This window comes from Pezoporus occidentalis, unplaced genomic scaffold (assembly GCF_034315485.1).
Source record: "Pezoporus occidentalis ecotype Australia unplaced genomic scaffold, CSIRO_AGI_Poc_V1 ctg2, whole genome shotgun sequence".
Classification (NCBI taxonomy): Eukaryota; Metazoa; Chordata; class Aves; order Psittaciformes; family Psittacidae; genus Pezoporus; species Pezoporus occidentalis.
In genome coordinates, this window is record NW_026913855.1 from 16,159,322 (window position 1) to 16,172,619 (window position 13,298).

At 37.6% G+C, this 13,298-nt stretch overlaps 1 protein-coding gene across 5 annotated transcripts in view; it reads left to right on the forward strand.

The window, feature by feature from the left end:
• RNF182 (ring finger protein 182) overlaps window positions 1–12,757 on the forward strand; it is a 32,387-nt gene extending 19,630 nt beyond the window's left edge. For 3 of the 5 annotated variants that reach the window (XM_062618009.1, XM_062618011.1, XM_062618010.1), the window contains 2 exons: window positions 4,197–4,277; window positions 9,595–12,757. In XM_062618009.1, coding sequence (XP_062473993.1) covers window positions 9,811–10,548 — 738 coding nt within the window. In that variant the 5' untranslated portion in view covers window positions 4,197–4,277; window positions 9,595–9,810 and the 3' untranslated portion in view covers window positions 10,549–12,757. Of the gene's footprint in view, window positions 1–2,013; window positions 2,344–4,196; window positions 4,278–9,594 lie in introns of all 5 variants that reach the window. The other 2 variants (XM_062618008.1, XM_062618013.1) reach the window with 2 other exon arrangements.
• Window positions 12,758–13,298: the final 541 nt, after the last annotated feature.

A 13,298-nucleotide genomic window follows, 5' to 3' on the forward strand; every position in this document is an offset into this window, starting at 1 on the left:
TCCCTGAAGTTTAAGTCCTATATAAGCATTAATCTGAGCTGAGCAAAACTCATGAGCAGAACACTCCAATGATTCTGAGGCTGGTGGTGGCACTCCATGGAGCTCTGACAGCCCCAGATCATTCATAGTAGATAAAAAGATACATCCAGTCTGATACTGCTCTTGGTTAAGAGGATTCCTGTATTCCTTAATGGCATAAAATAAAAGCTGTGCATATAATCTGACACAATTTAACTACTTTCATACACTTCTTAAACACACAGTTTTATTTCATGTACCTGTGTCTAGAATAAGGGGTGCACATGCAGGAGATGTTCTTTGTAGTTTTGTAGTTTGTTTGCATGTAGCTGCCATGCAACTGTGAAGCCCTGCTAGATGGAAGCAGAGTTGCTGTGATGCTTCCTGTGGAATTAAAGTGGTGCTGCTTCATTTTCAGCAGAAACGCTAAAAAAAAAAAACCTAAACTAATAGATCATTTTCTTCTGTATTTTTCTTAAGACCATGAAGATTATAGACTGTAGTTTGCTTATAGTTAGTATATAAACCTAACATGAAGTGGTTTTGTCTTATTATTTGAGGGACCATTCATTGCCAAAGAAAAACAATTCTTAAAGTTAGCTAAAAATAAGACTGGTGCAGGGTGATAATAACAAGTGCTTGAAAATAAAAAAGTATGTAGTTAAAAACAAATTTGGTACAGTTCTAAAATTATTTCCCTTATGTATAAATCAGGTCAAATGGACTTTTTCCTGCAAGTATTTTGTAAGAGAGCAAAACATGTTACAGTCACAGTTAATGTCCCCTTACTGACACTTCTCTGTTGGAATCTCTCAGTTTCCATGAATGCAGTTGAAGACATACAATTTAGCTTTACCACATGTCAAGAAGATCTACTAATATTCTTTCCATAACAGCTGGGGGTTTTTTGTTTACTCATTTTTTCAATATATCAATAAGATTTTTATGCAACTTTTTTTTTCAGTTACATCATTGTAATTCTAGTCATATATAAAAATGTTGAGTGAAGAGGGAATTTATGCCAACTATTGCTATATTGGCAAAATAAAAATAATTTTGATCCCAGCAGTACTATTTTTAGATGTGCTTTAGGTGAACTAAATTAAATACTAAAATTACAGCTTAGTATATCCAGGATAAAGTATTGTTTCCTCAGACGTCCTCCTTTTCTTTTCGAGCTATTGGGTCTATCTGCAACATCAGTACTGAATACTTCAGTATCAGTCCTGCCCTGTATAATCTTCCACCTGTGTTCACTACCCTATTAAGATAAAATAGAAAATATTGTAAAGTCTTTATACCTGTTCATACCCCAGAAATGTCTGAAACTGAATGAGCCAAGTTAAACATACTTAAGTATTAGGCAGACTGCTTTTAATGACAATAGAAAAAGCAAGTACATCTTCATTTCAAGTCTATTCTGGGATTATTTTCAGCTCCATTAGGACAAGTATAATGCAATACTTGCTTTCTATTTTAATCTTATGTTGAAGGTTAATTGGAAATCATTATAATGAATTATTCTCCTGTGTGAAGAGAAATTTCTCACTGAAAGATGTAATCAAGATTATTTTTCTGTATTTTTTGTCTCACCTGGTCCCTCCCAAATTATATAACATAGAAAATATGTCCAAAGAAAAAGAATTCTGTCATATTTTGGGGATTTTACATTTTGTGTATGTTACTTAATAACTTCCACTACCACAGTCTTTTTTTATTAAAAAAGAAAAAGTTATTTTCTTGTATTTCTGGATTTATTTTAATTGCTTACTTTAATTCAGGCACACAATAGTAAACAAAACATGGAAGTAAACTTCTATAGTGTTATCTTCATGTATTCTGAAATTCATATTGGCTTTTAATAATGCCTAATTTAAAGAAAAATGCTAGACATGTCTGTAGGTCATATGGGTAAACATTTATGCCTGTATTAAGAAGCACTGGGAAGATTTTTATTTATTTATAGTTTTGTATCTTTTCGAATTCGTATTCTAGAATCCATGTCTTACAGTCTGTTCAGTTCTCAGAAGAGCTTCTAAAGGACATAAGCACTAAAGCAGAGAAGCAGAACTAAGTATTTGAGAAACTTGCCATAAACCACCCATTCTACCAAAAAGGAGAATGCGTAACCTTTCGCTAAAAGAATAGTAAGGTCATGAGTTCTATCGCAAAATATATTCTCACTGGAGTAGATAATTTCTTGGTTTCAGAGTCATGAAGGAAAAGCCATTGGCAGTGAGAAAACAGTACCAGAGAAAATGCTAAAACAGCCCAAGTAATCAGGTTGTGAAACAATTAAAAATCATTTTAAAAGGAATGAATTCTGTGTAACTAGCTTATTTCCAAAATTATGTTATCATTTTAAATACAAATTTCAAGACACTTCTTTTTACTTATCGATTTAGTGTAATTGTCTTTTTAAATCAAGACAGCTCTTAAGAGATCAGATCCTTTGCCCTTTATTCTTAAAACAGCTACAAAGCAACCTACAACCGTATGTCACATTAAGTAGTCATTCAGCATATTGCTATATAAATAGTTCATGAATTATATATGAGGGGAAAATTCTTAAGAAATATTGGAAGCGATTTTGCTTGTGTCTACAAGTCTAACTAAGAAAACATTTTTTTCTACATCACAGTCAGTTTTAAGATTCATATCGAGACTGTAGCAGCTTTAGCTAGAAAGAAAATAATTGCGGACAGTACATTTCAATAAGGCATTTGCTTTTATTCATATCGTTTTCTGGTACTACCTGACACCTAATGTGAGTTATTGGAATAACAAAAAAGTGTTGCAAATGGTATTGTTAAGAGGAAATGGAATCTGGTGGTGTGAATATGCACATGCAAAGGATATAGAAAGTGCCCTAAGAGCCAGTGTCACAATACTGAATAAACTGAACTTTGTGTTTGATGAAAATATCCCTGCTTACTTACTGGTGAGGGGAAATAAAAAAAAAACAGTAACTGCTGGTTTTGTAATTTTGTAACTGCTGGATTTGTAATTTTTCCAATATAAGATGGCACATTGCTATTGCATGACTTTTCATACTAAATGATCAGAGACCCGTGAACTCCACTTTGAATATGAAAAGCTATTTTGTCTTTCTGTAATATTGCAGAGGATTAAGGGAGATCAGGCAAGGACTAAATATTATAACAGTAACTTCTGATAGAAATACTTCTATTTCATATTAGTCTTTTGAGAAGCAGTCAGTAATACACAAGTATTTGCTGTATATTTGCTGTATATTTCCAGGGTTTCTCTTTTGTGCGTAGTTATTTAAGAAATAAGCTCATTACCTGTCCCATGGAAAACTATGTTTTTGTGAAAAGAATTGAGGCATTTTTCATAGCAGTTTGTAGAGCTGACAGTAAACCAAGCATGGATCAGTATGTCACATTCCGTAACTGTAGTGCAAAATCTCACATTGATTAGAGTTGACAGAGAATTGCCCATTGTTAAAACCCATCCAGTGTTAGCAGAAATGTGGCATGAAACAGGTTGAACATGTGATAGCTGCTGGCACTTTGAGCGTAGTCTATTCAAATGTCACATTAGTAAAGCAGTTTTGGGTTTTTGTTTTTGCATTGTGCTTAGCACAAGCTGGAAAAATCTCGTGTGATGGTCATTTCCTGCTGAGTCAGAATGCAGCAAAGCTGCTCAAATGTGAATGCAGTGGTCCACAGGAGATGGTTGCTTTCTGGTCTGTGCTGGAGAAGAGACTGCAGGTTGTTTGGAAAAGTAAAAATGACCAAAGAGCTTCTGTAAGATTTGTGAAGGAAAGTGTCTTGATTGTTTTTAAAACTCTTCTTTCAAAGCACAGTTTATCTTGTTAGCTGCTTTGCTCTTGGGGTTTCTTTGAATGCATTGCTAACATTTGTGAATATGTAGTTGCTAGATGAGATCGCACTTCAGAATGTTTAGTGCATAATATTGAAAGAGGCTTAAAATCAACAACAGATCTATAAAGATAACTCTGGATTATTTTACAGAAATAATTTTAGTAAATGGGATTTACCCAATATATTCCTCTAAACAGAAATCTTAACATATGGGTATTTCTATGCAAACTACAGAAGTTGGACTGCTTTCCTCTCTTACAGAGAAACAGACTGAAAAGACTTCCAGCTATGTTCCTGCCCTACTAATTCTGTTTCCCTCCTTTCCACCAGTTTTTACCCATGTGGAGAAGAACAGGCATTTCTTGCATTCCCTGCAAGTGAAACTTTGCAAGAAGTTCTTTTTCTTGGAAAGTAAGTTTCTCTGTATTTCTCTCTCTATATATATATACATTTCTTCGTCTCTCATTCCCCAAATACACTCGGCTTGCATTTAGAGGAAACTTTAAAAACCTTTGAAAATATCACATGTTGGGTAGCTCCATGGATGGAAGTTAATTACTGACCTCATGTATTCATTTTAGGTTGTATGTGAATTGTTGGCAAATTACTTTCATAGGAAAAAAGTGTGAGAGACGAATGATAAAAGGTTGGTTTGATAGACTGGGAGAGGATGATTATTAGGGAGAAGCACAAATATCCTGTCTACTTTGCCCTGTCAGCATGACTAAGCTCCGATATTGAGAGCTTCATCTACAACTAACTGCTTATGGCCTTCTCATAAGAGCACTTGTCTATGCAGTATTTGATAGATAAGTGCAAAGAGGGGGGTCATAACATGTTGCACAACCCATCCACCTTTCTTTCAATGCCTGAGATGAAACCCTGCAAATCTGCAGTCTGCAACCCAGCAGTGATTTAGAAGACTGATGGATGGCCTCCTCTTGGTCTCAGGGCAGGATATTCCCCCTGCTACTGGAACTGCCCTCCAGCTGTGAGCTGAAACACTGGGGACTCCTGGTGATCTTCTGCTTTCTCCTTCAACTTTTCTCCATTCTACTAAAAGGGTCAGGGAGAGGAGTCTGCCAGGTACAGCATAGGTGGCACAGGGAAGGAAGGGAGAGGGAGTCAGAGCTCAAGCAGCATCAGGAACATAATGTGAATAGGAAAGATTCACACCTGCAGTGCTTAGGCAGAACCCTTACAAAAGACAAGTGCTTGTCAGTATAACAGATCTGCTTGTTCTTGGATAAACTGAAGTGGATGCTTTTATCATTGTACATGTCTAGCAGTTTATATTTTGTTCCAAAGGCCACTATGTGCTACATAATAGAGACAGGAATGAGAAGTTCTGCAATTGGATTGTGTTGAGCCCAGTGGATAGTCTTCTGTGGAAGACAGAATAACAGAAGCTATCTAGGCTTTCTTGTAAAAAGGAATTCATATATTAAATGGTAGAATTAACATATAGGAGAGATATTTAGCTACAAAAGCAACTGTCAGCCTGATTCCTTAGTAAGGAACAAAGCTTCTGAAACAGAGCACATAAAGTCAGTTCAGGATACCAAAACATAGAATCATAGAATAATCTGGGTTGGAAAGAATCTCCAGCAAGAGTCTAGTCTCCTTTGCCCAAAGCAGGGCCAGATTCTACAGCAGAGTAGCCAGGGTTGTACCCAGTCATGTTTTCAATATCTGTAAGGTTGGAGATTTAATTTCTGCTTCACTCTGCGCATGTTCCAGTCTTTGAACACCTTGTGAATATTTTTTTCCTAATATGTTCCTTAGTTACAACTTGTGCCTGTTGGTATCAAACAAGCAGGTGAGACATCTCTAAAAATAAATAAGTTCAAGTGGAAAACTGGACATAGCGAATAATTTCAAGTCATGGCAATATCTGAATTAATAAAAATAAACACAGTGCTCTCAACATAGACACGGGGCCTCACTTTGATCTCAAGTCCGTAGCAGTTTTGTACTTGGAAGTGAAAGAAGTTAGACTCATCATAGGATTTCCGCTCAGGAGTTTTTACTTGACTGTCCTTTGGATGTCAAAGTCAGAAAAAACATGTATATTGTATCCCAATAATTAAAAAAAAAACCCAAACATTAATGGAGTATTGGAACATATAATAGGGACGTACCTTCTCTTGTCATCATAAAAAAGTGGCTCCAAGAGAAGAGGAGTACAAAACATGAACATAGAGACACAATCCCTTGTTTCTGTGTAATATACTAAATAATTTCTGTGTAATATTGCAGCTGCTTTTCCTTTCAACACACAGCAAGCAGAAGTATGTGAAGCTTTTGCCACCTTTTTGGTGGGGGACCAGGATTCAGAGGGGCAGCAGTTAATGTATTCCCTACTTTAATTCCTTATCCTGCCTGCTTCCAGTAAATACTCTCCTGGAGAGACATGCAGACACGCATGTCTCTTTGCCATAGAGTAGAAGTGGTCTGAAGGAGTGGCTGGCTGTATTTCTCAAGAAATTTCTAATTCTCTCAAGAATAGGGGTAATTTGATGCAAAAATTCTTTAAAATCCTCAGTTTTCTTGTATTTTTAACAAGTCCCTGATCAGAAAACTTTTTAGTATATGTGGTGTGTATAATAGCAGAGCGGCATTAATAAAGCTCAAAAGGCATCAATTCTCAGAGAAAAAATAAGACAGAATGTGGGTATTGAGAAGAAAAAATACAAAATTCTCTAAGAAGCATCTGAACCCACCATAGAGATGAGAAACTAAAAAATGTATGAATATCATTAATAGAAATTAGTGATTAAATTTTAATTTTCAAAGGAATAGATGTATAAATGAAGAATAGTAGTAAGCAGTAATCACACAAGAACACATAAGGAGAAATCAAACATCTAAACTTAGCTAAAGAAAAAGCAATTAGTGATGTTTTATTACTGATAGATATGTTTTGAAGAGACTCTGTGGAAGGAGAAAGATGATGTAAGTTCTTTCTTGTGCAGTACATTAAAAAAATGTTAGAAAATAATTTGTAGAATAGCTCATGACAGAAACTACCTCAAGGAGGATCATTGTGTTCTGGAAATGAAGTTAATGGTTCAAATCTAGCAGTTGAGATATTGCTAGTGCCAGCAACTTGTTGCTCCTTGTATTAACACTAAATTTGGCCACTTAAAGGGGATATAATCAGGAAAACGCTTTCAGTTTGAAATCTGATTCAGGCAGAAGTGATCCATGTTTTAACAAAATTGGTTGGAAAGTAGACTATTTTTTTGGAAAAAATGGGAAATATTCATTTAGAAAGATTGGGAGTTTGCAGAGAAAGATCACAGTTTTCCATAAGCAGACACATTTTTGGGCAGCTTTTTGGTTAATCACAATTCTAATTTTACATCACAGGACAATGTTTGCCAGCCTTAGCTGTGAAGCATGAACCTGTTAGTAATCTGAATTCACCTCGGGTACAGAATTTGAATGATACTCAAGATGTAAAAGTTCAAAACCATCACTTGTTTTGTTTGGCTTCTTAACTTCTCAGGGGTGCTTTGCTTTCCTGTAGATCGGCATTTCACTTATTTAGGTCCCTTTTGTGTTTTTTTTGTCCTTTGGAAAGTTTCACTTCGTGACATTTATGTATGCCTAAAAGTCATCTAGAAGATGATATTTGGAATGAAATAAAGAGTAGTAGAAATTAATAAGGAAGCACACAGTGTAACGAAGGATAAACGATAGGTTATAAGGTCTGTAAAAGATGTACTTTGTCTTTTAGATGTTTAGCTTGTACACACTAAATATTATGGATCAGCCTTTTTGTGTTTGCCTTGCCTAATGAAACACACAACAAATATAGTCACGGTGCAAATAATAAAAACAACAGTAAGGCAGAGATGAAAACTTTTAAATCACTAAAGAAGTAAGTTGGAAGAGGCAGGAAAAAAGTTAGGAAAATGAAATGGGGAAGGAGCCATGTCTGTTATAAATTCTTAGAGAAATATGGTGCTTTTTTTCTTCACTATGTTGTCCTGTTTTTTCTTTACTGCATTGTCTGCAGTAATGAAATCTTTGTTTTAACATCCAGGAGGTCAGTTTGAGAAATTGTTACTTATAGAAGCTATGCAGAAGGTTGAGAGAATGGAAAATCCATAAAGCACAGTAGGAACAATAGGCCCATGAAGGACACTTTATTGTGCCTGATAGTTGACAAGTAAAATGTATTGACAGAAGGAGTGCATTGCTTAAAAGACACAACTTCCTGCCTTGTTCTCAAAAAAAGGAGAAAGATTTGAATGCTAGGAGTGGGTTAAAATTTCCCCAAGGAAAGGAATCAAACATTTACTAAAACTAATAGTTAAGAAACAAGTTTACTGAAATAGACCATTTCTCTCCCTCTCTCCCCCCCCCCCCCCCCCCCGTATTCCGTGTGCCTGATATTTATTGATAACGGAGCTGGCAGCTGGATGCAAGTGCTGACCCCCATTGTCTGACTGTGGCAAGTTCCTTCTTACTCTAGCAGTGAAGCACAGTTTCAAAGTCTGCAAATGCAACGACGCACCCATCTCTGTGAGCAAGCATATGCCCGAATCTGAAGAAGTTTTTATCTTCTGGCAAATAAAGCTGGTTTCGTAAGTGCTGGTAATTATTGGTCCCCAGAGTACATGGTTCTGCTCAGTGTTTTGCTTATAATACAGGGACTGCTTCATGAAGTCATGAAAATGCACAGTTACAAAACAGACCAATACACTTCTTTTTCAGTGAACCTGATGGGTCTCTGGTGGCACAAATGCATCGCAGAATGGGCATGCAGCAGTACAAGCATGCCCTGGGCCTCTCCTTAGCTGAGGTGTAAAAGAGCTGTCACAGCCATGAAACACTTGAAAGCCAGTGTTTCATGGCTGTGCCAGAAAGCATCTGGCTAATGCCCTTGAGAGACACATTAGCCTTCACCCTAGCATCCACACATTAGAGGAGACATTTGTTACAAGCTAATGAACCCTCATTTTCGTAATCTGTGTTCAGGAGCTAGGTGTCGACAGAGAAATGAGCTGTTCCAGAAGCAGTGGAATTAATAAAACCTGATCTTTTTACAGATTTGACCTGGTCCTCACATAACTCTTACAATAACCCCAGCCCTCTTCCATACCCACTTCGCTCCCCGAAACTCTTTTATCCCTTCAGAGTATCACCAGCTTCCCCCTATATTACCCTCTTCTCTGGCTGAGCGATAGGCAGCATGCTGCCTGTTAAGAGCAGAAGCTGGGTGTGTGCTGGCTGACCACTGAACTTCAGGATAAGTGGTAGTCATTACAAATACCTCTCCTTCTCCTCTACCCAACTGCCAGTGTTCACTTCTTTTCTAGAAACTTTGTTATGTTTAGTACTGCTGCCCCTCTGCTGAGTTGTTTGAAAGTGATCAGCAGGTTCACAAGTTACTGAGAAAGATGAAAAGCACCAGGGGTTAGGTCTCATTTCCTGAGGAAACCGGAATTTAGACAAATGGTCATGGATCCATGATTAGATTGCAGCTTCTGCCGAGAACTTCATGGGCTGAGCCAATCAAAGTTACAAGTCTAAAACAAATGCGTGCAGAGTGATACTAAGTTTTGTCAGCATGACTGCTAATAGGCACTATCTGCCACAGCAAAAAAACTACCTTAGAGGTATTTTTAGCAAAGGAAGCTGAGCTTTTGAAAAGTAGAACCTGCACCTGCTGCAGCTTAGCTTTTCTTGCACAAAAATCCCACGTTGTCTTTTTCAGATGGATGCCTGGCTCAGAGTAAAGGACATGCAGTACACAGCCCTTAGCAGAAGCTGAAAATGGATGATGCCTACTGACGCTTTCGACAATGTCACCTCCTCTTTTCCTGTTTGAGATGGGTGATGTGATCACCAGGAAAAAGTTCTGAAAGAAGCCTAGAGTGACCTCTTCATCCATTGACTTCTCTTTCTGCAAGTCTAAAAACCATCAGAAGAAATGACCAGTCAGCTACCAGAGGAGTCTGTGGAAATCCAGAGCTCAGATGAGCTCGAGTGCAAGATCTGTTACAACCGCTATAACCTGAGACAGAGGAAACCGAAAGTGCTGGAGTGCTGTCACAGAGTATGTGCCAAATGCCTTTGCAAGATCATAGACTTCGGTGATTCCCCACAAGGAGTCATAGTATGCCCGTTTTGCAGGTTTGAAACATGCCTGCCAGACGATGAGGTTAGTAGTCTTCCTGATGACAACAACATCCTTCTGAATTTGGCTTGTGGGGGAAAGGGAAAAAAGTGCCTACCAGACAACCCAACAGAGCTCTTGCTGACTCCCAAGAGGTTGGCATCTCTGGTTAGCCCTTCTCACACCTCTTCTAATTGCCTGGTTATAACAATCATGGAAGTACAAAGAGAAAGTCCCCCGACCCTGAACTCAACCCCTGTTGTGGAATTTTACAGGCCTACAAGTTTTGACTCTGTTGCAACTGTGTCCCACAACTGGACAGTGTGGAACTGCACATCTTTGCTCTTCCAGACCTCAATTAGGGTGCTAGTGTGGTTGCTCGGGTTGCTGTACTTTAGTTCCTTGCCTTTAGGGATTTATTTACTGGTATCTAAGAAAGTTACCCTTGGGGTTGTCTTTGTAAGCCTTGTTCCTTCGAGCCTTGTTATTCTCATGGTTTATGGCTTTTGCCAGTGTGTTTGCCATGAAGTTCTAGACTGCATGTCATCTTGATAACAAATGCAGTAAAATAAGATGTATTGTCACTTGTGTAGCATAGTTGATATGTCCTGTCTTTGTATTCTTATTTATTCTTACTGTTGTCCATCCCACTAAATGGAAGCAGTGGCCCTAGTTATATGGTCCTTTTTTCTACTTGATTTGATTCCCCCCTCCTTTTTTTTTTAAAGCTAAATAATGGAAATAAAATTTACATGCTGATTTTAAAAGGCCAAGTTGTAGGAAAGGATAAAGCAAAATTGCCAAACTGGGTGCCTGCTGCTGCTGCCACTATTCACACGGGTAGCCCTTTGCTTTCTATTGGCTTGATCATGTCAGTCAAGGCTGCAGGATCCACACTAGAAGAAATTAATACAATAGACACCTTCCAGGTCAAAGTACAGCATCTCATGCTTTGGAATATCTGTAGTTTATCATATGTTACCATTTACAGCAAATAAAATCACTTTATTAGTTGATATTATAAGATGAATAAGACAAGCTGCCATTGCTTTTTCACAGTTCTTGTTATAGCAGAAATATTTGTTAGGAGGCCAATGGTTACAGGTTTTTTGCATTCTGCAACATGAGGAATCTTTTTTTCACCATGCTAAAGACATGTCTCCAAAACACTTTCCCCAAACAGAAGCCCACTTGTCATACAGTTGCAGCTGCCTCTGAAATACTCTTGCTAATGAGTACTTCCAGGGACCCAGCCACACATTTGCTCTTCTCTGGGTGTTCTTATTTTGGTGTGTATACACCTTAGGTTTCCCTTTGAGGATTCAGAGCTCTGCAGATTTCTGTAGCTATGTTGTTATGCTTACCCTCCCCTCTAGCATTTCCACCACCGCACCACATCTCCAACCCATTAGTCCTCCTAACAAATTGCCTGACCAGCTTCATGCACATCTACTCTGTGGTAGCTACACGGGAGAATTTGGATTATGTGGCTTTAACTATCAAGATAGACTTTTATTCCCAACCATTAGGAAATGGACCTTCAATCACTAAGACGGATCTCAGAAAAAAAATCTGAAACTGTTGGTTTTTTTCTTTCTGAGTTCACAGAATGAGCATTGTAAGGAGGTTCTATGACTTTGGAAAGGTTTCTATTTATCACATAGTTCTTCAAAATGTTTAATACCCTGAGCTCCCTCTGTCACCATTGTGAGTGGATGGCACTCTAGGTGTGGCGATTGGTATGTCTTGATCAGTTGAGTTCAGAGGAGTTACTGATGATTTACCATTCCACAAATAGAATCAGGCCCTGTAAGGCTTGCTTGTATCTTGTACGGTTCAGGCTACTTTTTGAACTACTGGAAGAGCACAGAAAAAGGAAATATTTAATGTGTATAACTAGGTTTAGTCAACACCACAGCTGCAATCTTGTTTTCCTGTGCACAGCAGGGTTAAAACTGAGGAGCTGAGCAGGGCAAGCATGGTTTCTGGGTCAGGCACAAGACTCTGTAATTTCAAGGCAGTGTCAGGGAGAAAGGTTTGTTGCATGAAGATTGAATGTATGGCCTAACAATATATTCTTAGAGCAGGCTGACTTAAAGAATGGAAAATGCCAACGGGAAAAGCAGAGCGTAAGTGGTTGTTGTGTCTGTCAAGGATTTGAAGTCAAGTTGCTTTAATTTTTGTAGATGGCATGGATGTTATCTACAGTTTCATTCCTATCGCAAACATAGGGAAGAATGTGGAAATGTAAAGGTCCTGCTTTTCTTGACACTCATTTTATAGTAGTCCATATATGTGTGTGTGTATGTGCATATAGACACATATGTAAGAAGAAAACTTAAAGCAAAATCATAGTTTCCAAGTGTATGGAGTTATGGAGCTATGTAATGAATGATTAATGGAAATGTTTTAGGCTTTTCTGTAATGATTTGATAACAATTATAACTAAAATATTTTCAGAATTCCTAGAAATCACTATTTCTAAGTAATTGTTTTTAATGTCTGTGGTAAAGCATATAGTTAGAAGAGGTATCATCTCCAGTTCTGGTATATACTGCAAGGTTTGACTCATCTATGAACTCATAAAATCTAAGTATCCAACAACAATCATGTGAAAAAGCAAGAAAAATAGAAACCTATGTGGTGTTATCGTACTTCATAGCTTTGGGATAAGATGTATTTGTAGTGTTAGGGATTTATATGTTTTAGGATTTGTTCAATTTGTCTGAATGTAGTGTCTCTAATAAAGGGCTGACTAATAGGTTTTGCAAATGTGTGACACATATGTAGTACCTCTGCACAATATGTCTACAGTGATACCTGTTGTCTTTTCCGTTTGATTTTCAGTTGATTAAGATTATTGTAGCTCCAGCGCCGAGTATTTTATACTCTGTTTTAAAAATCTCAGCAGGATTACAGTGGTATCAGTTACATCTCACAGCACAAATAAATACACCTGTTGTTATACTTCACTCTTTTAAGACTGCCAGCCTGTTAAATTTATGCTGTTATTTTAGACTGTGCTGCAACACTAATCCACTCTAAAATAAGAGCGTGCAAAAACATATTGATTGTATAGCTATTCTGCCGCTCAGACAGAGCACGTTTTTACAGCTTTGGTCTCATACAATTCCTGTATGACTTACAATATGACCACTGAGAATTGCTAGGAGGTCTAAATCTCAATTATCTTTGGAGAAGATATTTGGTGTGTGACTGGGATTAGAAGAACTTCAGATATTACTCTTTCATTATTTTTATTCTCCAACATCCTTAAGACTTAGAACTGAAAACTCTTGTCT